Source organism: Lepidochelys olivacea (assembly GCF_965140295.1).
Source record: "Lepidochelys olivacea isolate rLepOli2 genome assembly, chromosome: 3".
Lineage (NCBI taxonomy): Eukaryota > Metazoa > Chordata > Testudines > Cheloniidae > Lepidochelys > Lepidochelys olivacea.
Genome location: NC_140413.1, coordinates 66,805,702 through 66,825,327, shown reverse-complemented (window position 1 = coordinate 66,825,327; position 19,626 = coordinate 66,805,702). Strand labels below are relative to the sequence as shown.

The 19,626-nt window shown below is 45.1% G+C and overlaps 1 protein-coding gene and 1 long non-coding RNA gene across 6 annotated transcripts in view; one reads left to right on the top strand and one right to left on the bottom strand.

Moving 5' to 3' along the window:
* The window catches only part of NT5E (5'-nucleotidase ecto), a 46,882-nt gene extending 44,732 nt beyond the window's left edge, over positions 1-2,150 (bottom strand). For 3 of the 5 annotated variants that reach the window (XR_014710772.1, XM_084622809.1, XM_084622811.1), the window contains exon 1: positions 1,386-2,149. Coding sequence is in view for 4 of the 5 variants with exons in the window: in XM_084622809.1 (XP_084478935.1) it covers positions 1,386-1,742 (357 nt within the window). In the remaining variant the exon portion in view is untranslated. Of the gene's footprint in view, positions 1-1,385 lie in introns of all 5 variants that reach the window. The other 2 variants (XM_084622810.1, XM_084622808.1) reach the window with 2 other exon arrangements.
* The window catches only part of LOC311517723, a 29,290-nt gene extending 10,377 nt beyond the window's left edge, over positions 1-18,913 (top strand). Inside the window, exon 3 of the long non-coding RNA XR_014710774.1 lies at positions 18,655-18,913. This is a non-coding gene — a long non-coding RNA (uncharacterized lncRNA). The remainder of the gene's footprint in view (positions 1-18,654) is intronic.
* Positions 18,914-19,626: the final 713 nt, after the last annotated feature.

The window sequence follows — 19,626 nt, the reverse complement described above, 5'->3', positions numbered from 1 at the left end:
TTCATTGCAGTTGATTCAGTTCAATGACTAGTTCATGCAAAGTTACAAAATGGATTAGGAGTTCAAAATGCAGGAAAGCTTGTTTTCCTCTTCCAATCTATGAATAAAAATGAGGTGTGATGAGGGCTTATCTACGTTACCCGCTGGATTGATGGGCAGCTATCTATCCAGCGGGCGTCGATTTATTGCGTCTAGTCTAGATGCAATAAATTGACCGCCAAGTGCTCTCCCATCAACTCAGGTACTCCACCAGAGCAAGAGGCAAAGGCAGAGTCGATGGGGGAGCATCAGCAGTCAACTCACCACAGTAAAGACACCGCAGTGAGTAGATCTAAGTACATCGACTTCAGCTACGTTATTCACTTAGCTGACGTTGTGTAACTTAGATCGACCCACCCCCACCAGTGTAGACCAGACCTGAGAATGAGAGTTACAAGTTCTACAATCTTGAAAGACACGGTAACCAGAAACAAATCACTACCTATAGCTAATACTTCCTTTATTTAATATATCAGTTAGTTTTAAATGCAAAACATGTTTTTAAAAACATTTTTTCTCATGTATCCAGCACATTTAAGATAGTTTTATTTAATTAATACAAAATTAAAATGCAAATACAGCACACTATCGTGTTAAATGTAAACTACTAAAAAATAAAGGGAAAGTTTAAAAAAAGATTTGACCAGATAAGGAAACTGTTTCTATGCTTGTTTCATTTAAATTAAGATGCTTAAAAGCAGCATTTTTCTTCTGCATAGTAAAGTTTCAAAGCTATATTAAGTCAAGGGTCACCTGTAAACTTTTGAAAGAAGAACCATAGTGTTTTGTTCAGAGTTAGGAACATTTCAGAGTTAGGAACAACCTCCCTTCCGCAGGTGTTCCTAACTCTGAGGTTCTACTGTGGTACCTCCCCTACCTTGTCTCGCCAACATTCAAGTGACCAGGCTTTCAGATCAAGGCAAATATTGCCTCGCCTTTTGCCACAGGATCACAACACACTTCACTGCTTCACCAGGCCAACCCCAGGGTTCAGCTAGGAGCTCTGCCTGCCCCTGTCTCCCAGGGGCCCCGGTGGTTCCTACTGAGCACCAGCCACTGCCCAGCAACCTGCGCACCGGGCGAAGCGCTGCGGCGCCGCGAGCTTTGGAGGGTCAAGTTCAAAACACATGGGGCCTATTTCCCTGCAGCTACCCCCCTCCCCTCCCTGCGCCCTTCCCTGGCACCAGCCCCCTGCACCCTCCCTCTCCGGCCGCCCCCCGGCCCGGCAGCCCCCCGATCATGCACCACTTATGCGCACACACCTCCGCTCCCGTAGCCCCAAGTTGCCCTGGAGCCGCCCGCCCTTGCCTGAGCCCGTGGCCCCCCGCGAGGCGCCTGCCCCTTACCATAGCGTCGTAGCCCAGGAAGTTCATGAAGCGGGCCGCTTCCCGCCCCTTGAAGTAGCTGAACCACACGGTGCCCTGGTACTGGTCGCCGGCGTCCAGGAGCAGCACGTTGGGGTGGGTGGCTCGGATCTCGCGGATCTTGGCGTACCTCCGCGCCACCCCGCCGTAGCAATCCGGGGGCCCGCCGCCGGAGCGGGTCTGGCACTTGCCGGAGTCGCGGCTGGTCTGCTCCACCCGCGCGTGGACGTCGTTGGTGTGGAGGACGGTGAGCTGGAAGGCGGCCCGGGCGGCGTGCGCCAGGCACAGCAGGGCGGCCAGCCCCGGCCAGGGGCCGAGCGCCCCGCGCAGCCTCCCCATGCCTGCCCCGCGCGCGGCTGCTGCGGCTCAAAACGGGGCCCCCTCGGGGTGGCAGCTGCGAGGAAGAGCCATGGCAGGTGCTGGGGTTGACGGCTCCACCACCCTCCCCACAGGGGTTGAGTGTGGGCGGTTAAAATAATCCGTTGTGCTCCTGCAGCTGCGGAAGTGAGGGCAGGGGTGGGGAGAGATACAGGATGTCCCCAGAGTGCTCTCTCCGAGGTAGTAAAGTTACACACAATGTTCCTTCCCCTGCCTCCCTCGAAACGGGGCGAGTCCGGGCTGCTGAGGAATTGTGTGGAAACCGCGCCGTGCCCTGCAACCGCCGGAGGCCGGGCAATATCCTATGTAGTCCCGTCAACAGGACGTGATTCAGGCAGCGGGGCGGCTTGGCCAGCAGAGTGTTTGGGTTGGAGATCACTGGCTATTTGCAAGAACTGTCGTGGTTGGCTGCTCCTCCTAGAACACCTGCAATCCCCGCCCACTTCCTCAACAGGGTGACAGGTTTCAGAGGGGTAGCCCTGTTAGTCTGGATCACGAAAAACAATGAGGAGTCCTTGTGGCATCTTAGAGACTACCACATTTATTTGGGCATAAGCTTTCCTGGGCTAGAACTCTAGAGTAGCAAGTATAAATACCCAGCACATGAAAGGATGGGAGGCACTTGGTAAGGCAAATCCCATCCTTTCATGTGCTGTGTATTTATACCTGCGACTGTGTTTTCCACTCCATACATCAGATGAAGTGGGTTCTAGCCCATGAAAGCTTATGCCCAAATAAATTTGTTAGCCTCTACGGTGCCACAAGGACTCCGCGTTGTTTTTGTCAACATGTTTAACTTGTAAGCACGTGGGCAAGAGTTCTCCCTGGGGCTGCATCAATGTGCCTAAATCCCTCATGAAAATACAGCCACAGATCAGGTGGGGATGGACTGGTCCTCAGCAATCCCCTGAGAGGAAAACTCCTGCAAGAACTGTCCCGTTCTCACAAGAAGCCTCAGTGTGTCTTTAATGTGCAGGCAGAGCACGCAAGACCTGTTTTTAAGGTATTTTTCCCCAATGACCCCATAATACTCTGGCTGTCAACTCGGGCTGTCAGCATGATTTACACACAATCTCTCAGCAGCCCGGACTCGCCCTGTTTCGAGGGAGGCAGGAGGCAGGGGAAGGAACATTGTGTGTAACTTTACTTCGGAGAGGGCACTCTTGGGACATCCTATATCTCTCCCCACCCCTGCCCTCACTTCAGCAGCTGCAGGAGTACAACTTGGGGCTGGGGTGGGCTCCAGTTGTGAGCCCCGCAGGGCTGACAGCTTGGGGCAGGGGGTTTGGTAGCTGGTGGCTGGCAGGGGGCTCCAACTGTCAGTGCCCCACAATGTCCAACACAGGTAAGTCAGTGGAAGCACTCCTGGTGAGGATGAGCACTGCTGACAGAGGGAGCATAGTGTGGACATGAAACATTGCTTTAATTACTGCTCCGACTCTACGGCCCTTAAGTTGACTTAATTTTGTCGGGTAGGGCAAGTCTATACACTTCATAATTGCTTAAAATGAAGGTGCCATTTCAACCTTAAATAGTGTCAACAGTACAATGGTCTATTTAATGATAGCTTTAGTGATCTTATTGTAGTTTAACTAGATTTCACATACTGATTTAAAAATAACACTTTCTGTTCTGTGGTGGGATGCTAAATTTATAGCTGAGGCTTGAGTATATATAGTGAGGTAGAAAACAACAGAGGGTTTGAAATGATAAACAACTTTAGAGGATAGATTTAAGTTGCAAGTGACAGCTGGGATGAAAATTATAATAAAGCTTCCTTGTAGTTGGTGGATGTAGCTCCACATGTTTTATACTTATCACACATCCAAATTACCAGAGATCAAAGAAAGACTATTTGGTAGTTTTTGTGTAAGTACTGTAACTATTGTATGTCAAAGCATTTCTTCACACAATCTGATTTTGCAAGTCGTTTCTTTCATAAATATAAAGGGAAGGGTAAACCCCTTTAAAATCCCTCCTGGCCAGAAAAAAAATCCTCTCACCTGTAAAGGGTTAAGAAGCTAAAGGTAACCTCGCTGGCACTTGACCAAAATGACCAATGAGGAGACAAGATACTTTCAAAAGCTGGGAGGAGGGAGAGAAAGAAAGGGTCTGTGTCTGTCTATATGCTGCTTTTGCTGGGGATAGACCAGGAATGGAGTCTTAGAACTTTAGTAAGTAATCTAGCTAGGTATGTGTTAGATTATGATTTCTTTAAATGGCTGAGAAAAAGAATTGTGCTGAATAGAATGACTATTTCTGTCTGTGTTTCTTTTTTGTAACTTAAGGTTTTGCCTAGAGGGATTCTCTATGTTTTGAATCTAATTACCCTGTAAGGTACCTACCATCCTGATTTTACAGGGGTGATTCCTTTACTTCTATTTCTATTAAAAATCTTCTTGTAAGAAAACTGAATGTTTTTTCATTGTTCTCAGATCCAAGGGTTTGGGTCTGTGGTCACCTATGCAAATTGGTGAGGATTTTTACCAAACCTTTCCCAGGAAGTGGGGTGCAAGGGTTGGGAGGATTTTGGGGGGGTAAGATGTGTCCAAACTATGATTCCCAGTAAACTCAGTTAGAGTTTGGTGGTGGCAGTGGATATTCCAAGGACAAAGGATAAAATTAATTTGTACCTTGGGGAAGTTTTAACCTAAGCTGGTAAAAGTAAGCTTAGGAGGTTTTCATGCAGGTCCCCACATCTGTACCCTAGAGTTCAGAGTGGGGGAGGAACCTTGACAGTTTCCTTGCTTTGTCTCCACATCACTCTTGAAAACAAAAATTTGTAACTGGAAAAAATGATACTTTATCCCAAGGTTGAGTAAGGCTGTATAAATTGCTGTCTTTTTCTTGTTGGGATGATGTCAGGCCCTTGTCTCCTTGGAATCTGAAGTTGCTGAGATGGAATTTGAACTCAATTTGGTCTATGTCTCCTGCCCTCCTACCCCCCCCCCCAGCTTACTGAAAAGTAAATGAAGTTTCTTATTCTTCTGCACTGTTATGTCCTGTGTGTAGTTTTTGAACATTGACTGTAGTATCTATCCAAGTTGGAATTTAGATGATGGGGATTTCTACAGGCATCAAAGAATCCTGCTATAAAGTGAAGTGATCTGTGACTACCAGAACAGCATAAAAAGCTATCTAATTTCATCTACTTCTCAGCTGTTTGGGTGTCTCTTTCCTCAGACCTGGTCTTCACTACAAAGTTAGGTTGATGTACGTCACCTTTAATCAACCTGTTTGTGCTTCTGTCTACGCTGAAAATTGTCTCTGACCAATGTAAACACCCTGTTATGGTTAGGGTGACCAGACGTCCCTATAAAATCAGGACTGTCCAGATATTTAGTTGTTTGTCCCGCATCCTGACTGATATACAGTTGGGACGCCATTTGTCCCAATATATTGCTTCGGTGACACTCTGGCTTTTTTTTTTTTTTTTTTTTTTTTGCTTCAGCGGCACTCTGGCTTTTCTTTCTTTTTTTCTTGGGGCGACAAAAAACCTAGAGCCAGCCCTGGTGGGGGGGTGAGCCTGTGGCTGCCCCCACAGGTGTCCTGATATTTTGTTCTTGTCATCTGGTCACCCTAGTTATGGTGATGCTGTAAAACTACCTCCCCATATGGTGCAGAGCCATGGTTGACCCACCGAGGTCAATGTAGTGCTAGTGAAGACACTTTGCAACCTTTGTTGATCCTAACAGTCCACCAGCAGCTGTTCCACAATGCCCCATTCCCTGAGACAGTGACCACTCTGATCACAATTGTGAACTCCACTGCCAAGAGCTCACAGAGATCAGAAGCCACACACCCCTTAAAATTCCCCACATATATTTGAAATGCCTTTTCCTGGTTGCTCAATTTGGCAAGCATACCTACCAGCACTCCCTCTCAAATAAAGTAAAAATATTAAATGAATCAAACTGTACCAGAGAATCTCTCTGGATAGAAATTCCTTGCTTGCACATTCAGAGTATAGAAGTAGGAAATTTACTACCAACCACCTTACCAGGATGGTGATGGTGACTGTGAAATGCTCAGAGAGATTAGAGAGGCTACAAAGGCAGAAAACAATATAGTGGAGCATTTTACCTATCCTCCTATTGACTTGGCACATATCACTTGAGGAAAGGATAGATGACTGCTTTGTAGAGCAGCTTGTCCTGGAACTCAAGGGGAAAGGCAAGAGGTAAATATAGCTGAACTGCTCCTTAATAGAAACCATAAAGTAATTAAACCATAAAGTAATTAATGTCTTTGTGGGCGGAAGTGCCAAAGAAATGTTACTGTCATGGGTTTAACATCAAAAAGGGGAACTACACACAAATGAGGAAGTTAGTTAAACAGAAAAAATAATCCCAACTATACATGCAAAAATAATGAGGTCTAAATTAGTTGTTACCACTCCAGAAAGAGATCTTTGAGTCATCATCGATAGTTCTCTGAAAACATCAGTTCAATGTGAAGCAGCAGTCAAAAAAGCTAACAGTGTTAGGGACCATTAGGAAAGGTATAGGAAAAAGAGACAAAGAGTATCATAATACCATTACATAAACCAATGGTTACTCCTGGGGGAATTCTGTGGCAAAAAATTAAAAATTCTGCACACAATATTTAAAAATTCTTCATATTTTATTTGTCAGAATAACACAGTCTAATCACACCAGTTTCAATTATTTTTGGCCATTTATTTCAAAATACCTGTCAGCAAGTATCTCTGTAACAATACAGACAACCAAAAAAATTCAGGAAATGTTTTTTGATGAATAGATTCCTTACCAGGCATATTAAAACAGAACTCTTAGTAATATCCCATTTAAACTACAGTACAGAACCATATTTCCTGCACCCCTCAGAAGCAGTGCAAAGGCTTGGGAGAGTCAGGGATAACGGAGGAGCTGAGGGAGAGGGAAGTAAATTGCTGGAAAGGAGCCTGGCTGTGAACTTGGAGGGCTATTGGGTATGGGTGGGAAAAGTATAGAATGGGTTTTATGGGGGGGGAAGGATTGTTAGGGAGCTTCCCCCATGCAGACCCTGGTTGACCTCTAGCCTTTCCCATTCAGTGAGGCACATTTACCCCTGTTCCCATGTGTCCTCGCACCCCCTGTCCATGTGTCCCTCCACCTGCACTCAGACACCCACTCCCCCGCCATCCCCATGTGTTCCTGCACCCCTCTCCCATCCCCATGTGTCTCTGTTCCTCCACCCAGCCACTTCCCTGTTCCTATGTGGCTCTGTACCCCCTCCCCCTGTCCCTATGTGTCTCTGTGCCACCACTCAGCCACCCTGTGTCCCTGTCCCTGCTCCCTGTCTCTGTACCCCCCTCAGCAACTCCCCAGTTCCTATGTAGTTCTGCACCCCCACCCCCATAACCATGTGGCCCTGCACCTTCCTCCCCCCGTGGCCCTGTGCCTCCACTCCCATTAAGCTGCTGCCCCAGTCTGTCCTCCCCCATTAGCCCTTATGAGCCCCTGTCTGACCCCGCCAGCACCGCACTATGTCCCCATAGTCCCTGTCTCCTGACCTTGCCTGACAGGCGCTACAAAGAAGGCAGGCTCTTTCTCTTCCCTCACTGGAGGGGAGCTGCTGCTGAGTTCTATTGCCACAGTTTCCTCTGGTGGGCAAAAGGCGGAAATGCAGCAACATTGCAGCAGAAGCTTTTTTCTGCGCAAAAAATTAAAAATATGCATGGCTTATTAATTATGTGCACATGCAGTAGCACAGAATTCCCCCAGGAGTAAATGATACACTCACACCTTAAATACTGTGTGCCATTCTGGTTGCCCCATCTCAAAAAAGATACTTTGGAATTGGAAAAGATACAGAGAAGGACAACAAAAATGAGTAGGTATGGACCAGCTTCCATATGAGGAGAGATTAAAAAAGACTGGGACTGTTCAGCGTAGAAAAAAGACAGCTAAGGAGGGATATGATAGGGGGCTATAAAATCATGGATGGTAAGGAGAAAGTGAATAAGGAAGTGTTGTTTACCCCTTCACATAACACAAGAACAACGGGTCACCCAATGAAATTAGTAGAGAGCAGGTTTAAAACAAACAAAAGGCAGTACTTCTTCACACAGTGTACAGTCAACCTGTGGAACTCGTTTCCATGGATGATGTGAAGACCAAAAGTATAATTGGGTTCAGTATAACTAAGGATAAGCTTATGTCACGGAAGTCACAGATTCAGTGACTTTCAGAGTCCTCCATAGCGTTTTCTGCTTCAGCCCCACGGTGATGTGCTGGAGCTGTCAGCCAGCAGGGACTCTGGAGCTCCCAGCTTCGGTGGGCTGCAGGGGGCAACTGCAGTTCTCAGCCTCTGGCCCCGGAGCTTTGAGCCACTGCAGGTGGCAGAGGGACCCTATGCTCTAAGCCGCTATAGGTGGCAGGTGCTGCCCCCGCTTCCGTAACGGTGCTTGGGCTTTCATCCCTCCATCCTCTAGGGCTTCAGTCCTCCTCCCATCAGCCCCATTTTGTCACAATTATTTTTAGTAAAAGTCAGGGACAGGTCAAGGGCTTCCATGAATTTTTGTTTATTTCCCGTGATCTGTCTCTGACGTTCACTAAAGATAACCATGACAAAATCTTAACCTGAAGTATAACTGAACACTAATGTTTTTAAAAATAAAATAAACAATAGAATATTTCAACAATTTATATTATGAAATATCAGTAATAGTGCATATTATTATTCACTACTACACCATTAAATAAAGTAAAAATGTTATAAAAATAAAAACTAATGAAAACTAAAAACAAATTTTGAAATTCTGAAACAATCTTCTAAAATTTCCCAAAATGAAATTTTTTCCTTGGGAATTTTTGCCAAAATTTATACTTTTCAAAATGTTTTTTTTGACAAAAATAGCACATTTTACTAGAAAAATGTTTTGATGAAAAATTTCCAGCCAGTTCTAATGGACCTATTAATCCCTGGTTTGCTATATTCAAAGTAATGTCTTCTTGTCAACGTATTGTGTTTACATAATATATGAATTGTTCACTTTAATATGTGAAAGAGCAAAAAAGTTTTATAGTACTAAAAAAAAGCTTCTAAATCAGTTTATGCATGCTAATACTGACCATTCTGAATGCCTGGTCTCACCATGGAAATGCTAATATCCTGGGACTGACATGGATTTAACAACACAGTATACAAGATAAACTCTTGTATGCAGTGTTGTTAAAGCCGTGTCAGTCCCAGGATATTAGCATTTCCATTGTTTTCTTACCTTTTAGAAATAACTTATTAGCTAATCTATGTACTTGTGCAATCCCAGTCACTATAGTATTTTTCTCAAGTATTTGAAAATAGAACTCAGTGTAATAGTTTCACTCTTTCTGTCTTCTCAGCCTGTAAGAAAAATAGCTTGATTAGTTCATAGATTGTTGCGTGTGAAGAATAGACTGAAGGAATGTCACGGAGTAGAATTTTTCATGTACTTCTGAACATGGTGAGATTATGACAGATCTTCTGACAGCAAGTTCTGTGGATTTGGTCCAGCTCCTGTGATCAGAAGCCTCCTCATATTGGCTGACAGTTTCATCATTCCAGTGGGTTATCATGGAAGGGCATAATCATAGCAGTGATCTTTCAAGTAATTAGGGATAGCCTCAGAGAGTGTTTTTAATATCTGGCTGGACGGGCCCTGAACTGGTCTCTGTATTACTTGGGGTGCCAGTGCAGTGAGTGGAGCACTGAGATGATGTGTACACAGTGTCTTGTGCTGCTAAGTAGATGGGCTGCTGCATTTTGTACCAGTTGAAGCTTTCTTGAGGATGTGCAGCTTCACTCCTAGATATAAGTGGCAATAATCCAATCCAGAGGTCATGAATGACTGGGGCCATGATCTGTGTTTGATAGTATGGGGCACAAACTTCTGGCCAATTGTTTGTGAGTCTGTGTGTTTTGCCACAATAGCTATTGGAGCATTCAGTGGCATTGGGGAGTCCAGAAGGAACTTGGACTTGCCAATTGATTTAACTGGTTGAGGGCAGATGATCTCAATAAAGGAGGAGGCAAGTTCTTCAAAATGCTTGATTAAAAGACTATTATTTTCTTAATAGTAAATAATTAAGAATCAACTATATAATAAGGTTCCAGGACTGATACCAGTCTGTGTGTCACTCTGAAGCCTAGAATGTCTGTTGAATCAGTGTGAAATGATAGAAGCATCTACAAGCATGGTTGACAGCTTTTTTTGTTAAGAATATGACCAGGTGGAATCATCACTGGGATTCACAATCTGTTATTCTCTCCTCCCCCATGACTTTTTTTAACCACACACACACAACTTTACAAATTACACCTGGGCAACAGCATGTGCTTTCAGCTTCTAGTAGAAAATAATTTCCTTGGATGGTCATAGTAAATTAATTTTAAGGACATCTTTAAAGTGAGCACATACTATGTATGACGTGCACAATGGTCACAGCAGTAAGGCAATTTAAAAAAAAGATTAAAGTAGATAAATGAAGACATTATTAAAGGTATAATTAGTTGTTTACCAGAGAAATAAACCACGTCAAACAAGTAAGCATGTGCAGTTTGTTGTCATTTTTGCCAGGGAACTTTTGCCCTAACTCAAGCTTTCTTTATAATGGCCTGCCCTCGTGCTATTTTTGGCAACATATTTATATTGAAATAAGGAAATACAAGACCTGTACAAAACAATAAAGAACATCAAGTCACCTTAAATAAATCTGAATTACATACCAAGCCATATTATTTTTTTGCTTTGTTCTTACAGTTAGGTAAAAATTAAATTTCATTAGTTCATTCATGACAAACATTTTAAGTGCACATGCTGAAAATTAAATGCTGATATTTTTCAGATGTCAGTCTTAATGGTGCTTCAAGGATGTGGATAAATTGGAGAGAGTCCAGTGAAGGGCAACAAAAATGATTAGGGGTCTAGAACACATGACTTATGAGGAGAGGCTGAGGGAGCTGGGATTGTTTAGCCTGCAGAAGAGAAGAATGAGGGGGGATTTGATAGTTGCTTTCAACTACCTGAAAGGGGGTTCCAAAGAGGATGGCTCTAGACTGTTCTCAATGGTAGCAGATGACAGAACGAGGAGTAATGGTCTCAAGTTGCAGTGGGGGAGGTTTAGATTGGATATTAGGAAAAACTTTTTCACTAAGAGGGTGGTGAAACACTGGAATGCGTTACCTAGGGAGGTGGTAGAATCTCCTTCCTTAGAGGTTTTTAAGGTCAGGCTTGACAAAGCCCTGGCTGGGATGATTTAACTGGGAATTGGTCTTGCTTCGAGCAGGGGGTTGGACTAGATGACCTTCAGGGGTCCCTTCCAACCCTGATATTCTATGATTCTATTGTCTCTTTCTTCTCCTTAAATCTATCTCCACTTCTCTCTGTTCTGCCTCTTTTAGTTTCTTTCTAGTCTGCTTATCCTGTCCCTTTCAGTCCTATTTTCAGAATCTGTCATTGTGGTGTGCCACACTAGCTGTTTTTTTCCTTGTCAGCATCTCTGGTCAATTCCACAATGTTGGTTGCTCCTACTACTGGTCGTGCATCTTCTGATTGTTTTTGGAAAGATGTCAAAGCATGTGACATTTGATGTCCTACTGAATATGAATGCCATAGATTCTTGATCATGGCTAGAGAGATTTACCTAAATGGCAAGGCTCTGCTGTTAGTCATTGTCTTTTTCCTTCCTGAACCTCCTCCTCTCTTCTGGACTGAGGCTCATTCTGCCTGGAATTACTGCATTACTCTCTTTTTGTGGAAAAAGCCTCTAGAATTTAATAGAAAATGATAACTTTTTTGCGTTCCATGTTGTATGAAATATTCATTGGGTCAGAAAGAATGTGAACAGGACTCGATAGCCCAGTGGTAGGGCACTCTGCTGGGAGATCAAGACCAATCCCTGCTCCAATGAATTTTTAAGTGTTTTATAAACAGTGGAACAACTTAATTATCATGGGGTGCATCTCCTCTCCCACCATCTCCCTGCAGAAACAGCATGGACTCCAGTGGTTGTTCCCTCACTGTACCCTTTTATTTTAAATTCCCTCTCCCATTTCCACAACACCCCCCCGTGCAACAATCTATTTACAGCACCAACAGCACTTTTTGTCCCTCTCCCCAGGACCTGAGGGGAACAGAGGTCTCCGTCCCTTGATGCCTCCATGTAACTGGGCTCACCCAGCCCTAGTCCCCTCTCTCCCACTTGGGACTTTCTTCCTGTCTCCTTACCGGCCCACCTAGCAAATCCCGCTAAATGTCACCTGGGCAAGGATGAAACAACGGACCTCCATGTAATGAGGCAGAGTGGCCTCATTCTGGATGTGCAGCTTCACTCCTAGATATAAGTGGCAATAATCCACTTGGTTAACTCACCTTGTTGGGCTCAGCTAACCCCACCCCACCCCTACACCCTCAGAGGAAGGGGAGAGGCAGGGCAGCAAGTATATGAGCGAGGCCCTGCAGCTCAGTTGGAGGCAAGTCAGGGAAGGAGCCAGACATCCTTCCTAGGAGCCGAACTGCCAGCAGAGCCATCGACTGGCTGAGGTGGGTGACAGTTCTCGGAGCCAGCCTGGTGAGAAGACCACCTGCTGCTCCATAAGACGGAGAGACCCAGGGCAGAAGTGGAGAATAGGCCACTCTGTGCAGACACGGGGAACCAGTCCCCAGCAGCCATGGAGCAGTCCCACCAGAGACCGGAAGGAAGTAGCCCAGGAAAACAAGGCGTTGACTCGGCTGTGTGGCTGGGAGGCAAGGCAGTGAACCCATGCTTCCCCGCCGACCATGCAACGAGATCCCCCATTGCTTCTAGGACCCTGGGCTGGGAACCAGTGAAGCAGGGTGGGCCCCCCTATCTTTGGCCCTGCTTTATGAGCACTAACCCTTAGGCCAGAAGGCCTGAGCCATTGACTGTCTACTTGCTTAGATCTCAGGCAGGAGCCCTGAGCCACTGTTTGTCTGCTTGGCTCCCACCCAGAAGGCCTGAGCTACCGGGCCTTAGCTGCAAGCCAGGATGCCTGATAGATCAACCCAGTGCAAGCACCAATTCCCTGTTGCCGCCAAAGGGGGCGCCCCTGACCTTAACTTGGGTACACTTTAGGAAAGGGCACAGTGTGACCCTGGGCCAATAAGGTCCAGGCGCTCCAGTTGTGCCTCACACCTTCCTCAAGGAAACAGATATGCTGGTTTTTAGGACTGGCTGGGTACTACCACCAATTTATTCTGGGTTTTCTCAACCATCACAACACCTTTCACTGATCTTCTCAAGAATGGGAGCCCAAGAAAATCCAGTGGACCAAAGCTTGTGAGGAGGCTTTTAGAGTCCTGAAGGCCCAACTCTGCAGAGAACCCATTTTGTACAGCCTTGACTTCACCAAGGAGTTCCTGCTACTGACCGAAGCATCGGACATGGGGCTAAGAGCCATTTTGTCCCAGGTAGTGTGAGGTGACTAACACCCCATCTTGTACATTAGTTGAAAGCTGTTCCCAAGGAAGAAGGCCTACTTTGTGATTGAAAAGGAGGCGCTGGCAGTAACGTGGGCAATGGACTTGCTCTGCTACTACCTTCTGGACACTCACTTCACATTAGTCACTGACCATGCCCTCCTATGATGGCTACATGCCATGAAGGATACTAACCCCCGAATTCTGAGATAGTACCGCTCACTCCAGCTCTTTTCCTTCTGCCTTCAACACTGGGCTGGAAGAGCCCACCTGAATGCTGACTTCTTTTCGCAGGATGAAGGACAGTAGATGGTGGTGAGAGTCAGACCCCTAAATGGGGTCATGATGGGGGGATATGTGATGAAGAAGAGAAACTGCCAGCCAGCACAGCAGGAGTTAAAGAGAGCCTTTGGGTCCAAGTAGCTCTACCCCATTATATCTGCAGCCAATGCCAGGCCTGGAGGGGGGAGAAAAGGAGGGATCCTGACCCAGTTCAGGGCTGACTGGCAAAGAGGCAGGAGCTAGCTGCCTCCTGCCTGAGTGGAAAGAGCAATAGCCTGCCACGGCAGCCACCTGGGAGTAAGCACTGTCTCCCCAGCCAAGGGAGACTGTGAAGGAGACCTAGGAGTCTCCAGCACCTGAGGTAACTTCACCAGCTTGCAGCTGCCCCGCCCAAAGGAGCCTGAGACTGCGGCAAGGCGCCACCCATGACACAAGAGAGGACCCTATGGGAACAAGCCACCTAGCAAATTGGACTGGAGGGGCTATGCCCCAAACTGGACAGACAGGTAGAAGTAGCTCAGGGCAGTGGATTTTGACTCCCTGCTGGGAGGCCCCCCACTTCAGGTGTTGATATACCCAGGGCCCTAGTCTGGGACCTGGTGGAGAGGGAGGGTCCAAGTCATCCTAACCCCCCTGGCCTTAAAGACTGTGAGGCTCCTCAATCAAACAGGGAGCTGAAAGCCATGCGCTCTAACCACTAGGCTGCCTGGCCCTCCAAGCTGCCTGTTACAGGGTAATACTCTCTCCATTTTACAGATGGGTTTTACAAAGGGGTTTAGATGCCTAACTGCCACTTTAGACATCTAAATGCAAAATTTAGATGTGGGGCCTGATCCAGTAGGCATGCTCAAAGCACACCTACCCTGCACAAACACAACAGTGAGGGCATCCCTGGTATAGCTTATAGCCCAGTGCTTAGTGCACTCATCTTGGAGGGATCGTAACACAGCCATCACATGTTTTAGATGGTCCTACCAGTTTAAACCATAGACTATGACAGAGGTTCTCAAACTTTAGTAATCCAAAGACCCCCATTTTGTTTGAAAATTTTTCAGGGACCACCTAGCCCTCCACTCAGCCCCAGGCCCTGCCCCCACTCCACCCCTTCTCCCAAGGAAAAATATTGGATAGCTGCTTGTTAATCGAGCGCTGTCCATTCTGTGCACTGAATAAGGCAAGGAAAAATAGTATGTGTTCATGTAATTAAAAGCTGTATCATAATGAATATGCACAAGGGGGCCAAATTAAGGTTTCACAGGCAACCTTAATTCTGGCATTTTGTAATTTTTGAGTGCTTGACTTTGCAACCTTAGTAATGTTCTTTTAACATAGTTTTTTGGCGGGGAGAGAGGTTGTAATTTGCTAGGTATTTAAAAGAGCAAACTGAAAAAATAGAAATTCCATCATGAGGCATGATATTGACAGCCCCATGGTTCAGCAGCAGATTGGAACTTCTATATCCACCCCACAGACTCAGCCACTTGAGCTAATGGAGTAACTGATAGATTGTCATCCTCTATATGGACCAGGACTAGATGGGGACAAGACATATACTTTGCTAGTGGGTTTCTCAGATTTGCTGACAGCACAGGAAGAGTGAGACTGAGGAATCTTAGATTCCATTCCAGACTCTGGAGGAGAGTGTTCTCTTGACACTTCTGCCTATTCCCCACAAGCTTGACCCCTTCTGCTCCATCCTGGCCCTGTCTCTTCATCACCTCTGATTCCTCATCCAATTCCAGTCTCCTTGCCCAGCCAATCCTAGTCTTCCCCTCCAAGATTGCTGCCTAAGTCCCAATCTCCTCCTTCCTACATCCATTCACAATCTCCTTGCACAGCCAGTCCCACTTCTCCCCTTGTATCCCAGCTCATCAGATGTTTCCACTTCGCCACTGCGCTTGTTCCTCTTACTTTGGTTTCTAGTCCCAATCTCCTTGTCCAGCCAGTCCCAGACATTCCCTTCCTTCCAGCTACTTGTCCAATTTAAGTGTTCCCACCTGAGCTGACTGGCTTCCTGTGTCCACCCCCCAAATTTCCCTCACCAGCTCCCAGTCCCAGTCTAGACCCTTCCAGTCTCAACCTCCCTACTCAACCAGTCCCCTTTCCCCTCCCCTCCACTCCAGTGCCCAGTTTCATTCTCCTTGCCCAGCCAGTCCCAGTTTCTCTCCTGCCTCAAGGCCTAGTCTCTCCAGACTTGTTTTAATCTATTCCTTTCCCTCCCTTGGTCCAGCTTTTGTCCCCTCTGCATTTGAATCAAATGGCTTCTTCGGCACTGCCTGGGTGCCAGAAAGTTGTGGGTTTTTTTGCAGGGGGGAGGTAGGCTCCTTGCTTTCAGTTCTAGTGCCCAGCCCCACCCTACTTGGAGCAGCAATTATGTGACTTCCACTCTGTAGCCCTGTGCTAGAAGGAGCTTGCACACTTGCTCTATGGGGATGGTGCTTTGCAGTCTGATAAGCACTAGGACCTGCGGGGAAGACGGAATCTTTGGAGATTTAGCTGTTAAACTCCAAGAAGTCTGTACTGAGCATGTGCACACTGAGATTTTTCAAAGGTTTATACCTTTGGGTGGATTTTCAGGAACAAACAACAGGACAATGTTGACACACAGGACAGCACCATGCCAAATTTCAAATCCCTTGTCTAAGGTGTGGGTGTGCTAGATCTCCTCAGAGAAAAGACTGCAAGAGTTTTTTTTTATTGGGGCAAAACAACGTATTTTCCCCTAGCCTCATTCTCAGAAATGGCTGAACTGTTTGATCAGAAATGTTCAAATAAATAAAACAGCCTGAGACAGACACCTGGCATGAAAATTTTCAGCTTCAACGGTTAAAGTCTGGTAAAGTTGTAAGCACCTGAAAACAGGGTTTTATAAAGGAAAGTGTCAGGCAATCTTAATAGGCAGCGCTACCATCCCCGCCTATAATATAAAAGTTATAAAACAGTAGCTACTATGGTCCCAATACTGCAATGAGGTGTGCATGCCTGTAGCCCTGCTCCTGAATATAGCTGCATGGAAGTTATTGGGACTCTATTGGTGTGTGTGTGTGTGTGTGTGTGTGTAGGTATCCACCATGCAAAACAAGTTGTAGGATTGGGGCCTTGTTTGGATACAGCATGTTGCCTTCCAAAATTATATGATTTTGGTGCTCTGTCATCTCTAAGCACATCTTTATGGTATCTAACTTTGATATGAAACCCTACGTGTGGGTGTCAGGGTATAAAATATATATATAAATTCTATAAACACTGATGCACACATTGGCACGGCTCATGTATATAACATTTTTATGTGCATAAGTGTTTTTGGAATTAGGGCCTTGGCCACAAACCTGCAGCTTGTGTCCTCAGTTGCCTGCTATATCTTATAAATAGGCACATATTTGTAGTTTAATATTTACAAATTAGCTATAATTTTTTTTAATTAAAGCAGTTTTGAGGAAAAAATATTCTCCAAAACATTTTCAGTGAGATATATATTTGAATGCAAAATAGTATCTGCATACAAAAAGAAAAGAAAAGGAAAAAAAAGAAAAGAAAGAAAACCCCAAAGAAACCCCGGGGAGTAAAATGCCTTGTATTTGATGAAATGGGATATTTTTGCAAGCTTCATTTAGAAATAACATCTACTGTATAATGATAACTGTGCAGAACTACTTGCTATTTTTATAGTGTAATGCTTCACTCTGCTGGAAGTGAATGCTTCATTTTCAGTTTTTAGTTTAATTATGAAAATCTACCCTCTGCTGTATTATTTTTCTGTAATTCATTTGTCTTAAATAATTTTCAGTATAAATAACATTTTAGCACAAATTAAAGCTTTCTGACTTTCAGTTCTAATTTAGGATTCATATATACTCTGCAGGTTTTATATTATATTGTGAAAGCTGACTGACATATCTCATTTTGCCTCAGTTTCTCCGGTACCTTAATAGTCTGACAAGAGGGGAACAAAAGGGGGGACAATTGTACCAGTGCCACAAATTCAGGGGTCCCACTAGAACATCTGTAACATTTGTATAAATAAAGTGAAATGGGAGAGGATTGGATCCCTGCAAACATGGGGTACTGGGGCCCCAAATGTCTTTAGATGGTCTTTCTCCTAACCCATAAGAAAATATAGGTAAAGGAAAAATATGAAAGAAGGGGGAGCATTTCGAGGCAGCTATGATCAGACAAGTATTTCTTCTGTGTTTGTCAGACCTCAGCCCTGCAAGTGACATCCCTTGTGGGAGAGGCTCCTTAGTCCATTCCACTTTGACCAAACATTCCTAATAGAGTATGTTCCAAAATAGTCTGAATGAAATTCCCAAACAATTTAAAATTCAAATTGTCTAATCAAAATAAAATATACTATGAATGTAGACAGAAAATCAGATTTAGCCAAAGGGAAATGGCTGGATAACTTATCTAATCCTGCTTGGAAAGAGTTAGGCCAGATAGGCGTATCTTGGATGCATTACAAAAGAAACAGTATCTTACTACTTCTCTGCCCCTTGGCGTGGGTGGATGTCAGGAAGACAATCTCTTCCTTCTACTTGGTTGTCATCTTTCCCTCTTTGATCCCGTTGGCCAGCCAACATCTCAGAGAAACAGCTTCTAGTGTCTGTCTTCCATCCCTCCTCCTCCTTCAGACACTAGTCCTTTATAGCTTGTGGCCATTTTTGATGTTCAGGTTGTGACAGAATTCATTACTCTATAAAACATGCTGGTTGTAGTTACATCAGCATTTCAATTAAATGTTTATCGGGTACCTTACCACTGGAGGGTAAGAGAAACTATATTATGGTTAATATCTTATAGCACAATCCCTTTACCCCATGCCCTTCAACTAACTAGAATTTTTTCCCAATTTCCTTTGTCAGAAACTAGCATTTCAAAAGCCCTTTTGATATTGCATGCACCATAGTCAGCATAAAGGGTTAAGATGATCTAGTGATCCTGGTTTACATGTCAGTCTCACCTGCCTGGGGTTAGGCTGAGACAAGGTCTGTCCATAAAGCAACAGGATCCATATTTTTTTATGGTTTCCTCCTACTAGTATTTCTATACTATATCAAGAATTATTGACAGGCTAAAGTTAATTTTTCACAGAGGCTAAGGACTGATCTTGATTTACTTTGCTGTGTCCTAGTTTCATCCATGTTTCTTTGGTGATTTTGTATTTTCCAGACCTGACCCACTGGCTTCCTGCTTCTGCCTATTGTACTCCAGCTCACTGGCAAGAAAGTAATAGAGGACCCTAACAAAGAACTAGGAGAAAAGGGGCCATTTCACTCTTCTGAACCCTTGAGACAAGATGACAAAAATCACCAAGCCCTTCTTACAGGTAGCAAGCCCAGTCAGACTTGGAAACGTAAATTAAACCAAACACCCACAGAGGAACTTTTTGTGGTTTGGGTGGTAATTCCCAGAGTTCACTAAAAGTGTGTGTGGCATACTTTTAGCTATTCTGCTGACGTGTAGTAATAAATATTTTATTCTACGTATGTCCTGGTCATTTTGGAAAGCTATAGAGTTCATTGTGGGCCAAAAAAAATATTTTCAATTTACTTTCTTTCCTTTGTTTTCCACAGAATATATCCTGATCCCAAACAGGCCATACACTACTGACCCTGTTCCTTTGCATTATCCTTCCGCTTATGTAAAACCAACTGCTGTTTCCCAGCTGTTAGTGTAATGCCTAACCTGCATGCCATAATGTCCCCTCTTAGCAGGGGCGGCTCTACCAATTTTGCCGCCCCAAGCAGTCGCCGCAACAGTGGCAGAGCTGCCACCAAATTGCTGCCACGCCAGGAAGAACAGCGGAGCTGCCGCCAAATTGCCGCTGCGGGACACGGACGGCCACCCCATTCTGAATGCCGCCCCAAGCACCTGCTTGGAAAGCTGGTGCCTGGAGCCAGCCCTGCCTCTTAGAACATCAGGAAGATCTCCCCTCAGCTCAGCAGCATGTTTTAAGGGGGCCATTTGTGAAGCAGATGATAAGCTCCTTTTCTGATTGCTGGGGTATTGCACAACGTACTGAGACAATACAGCAGGTATTGCCAGTTGGTACATTCAATTATCCCAAGATTGTGTTGACCTCAGAAGGGATCATTGGTGTGCATGGTGCCAATTAAAGCTGGCTGGGAATTTTCCGATTAC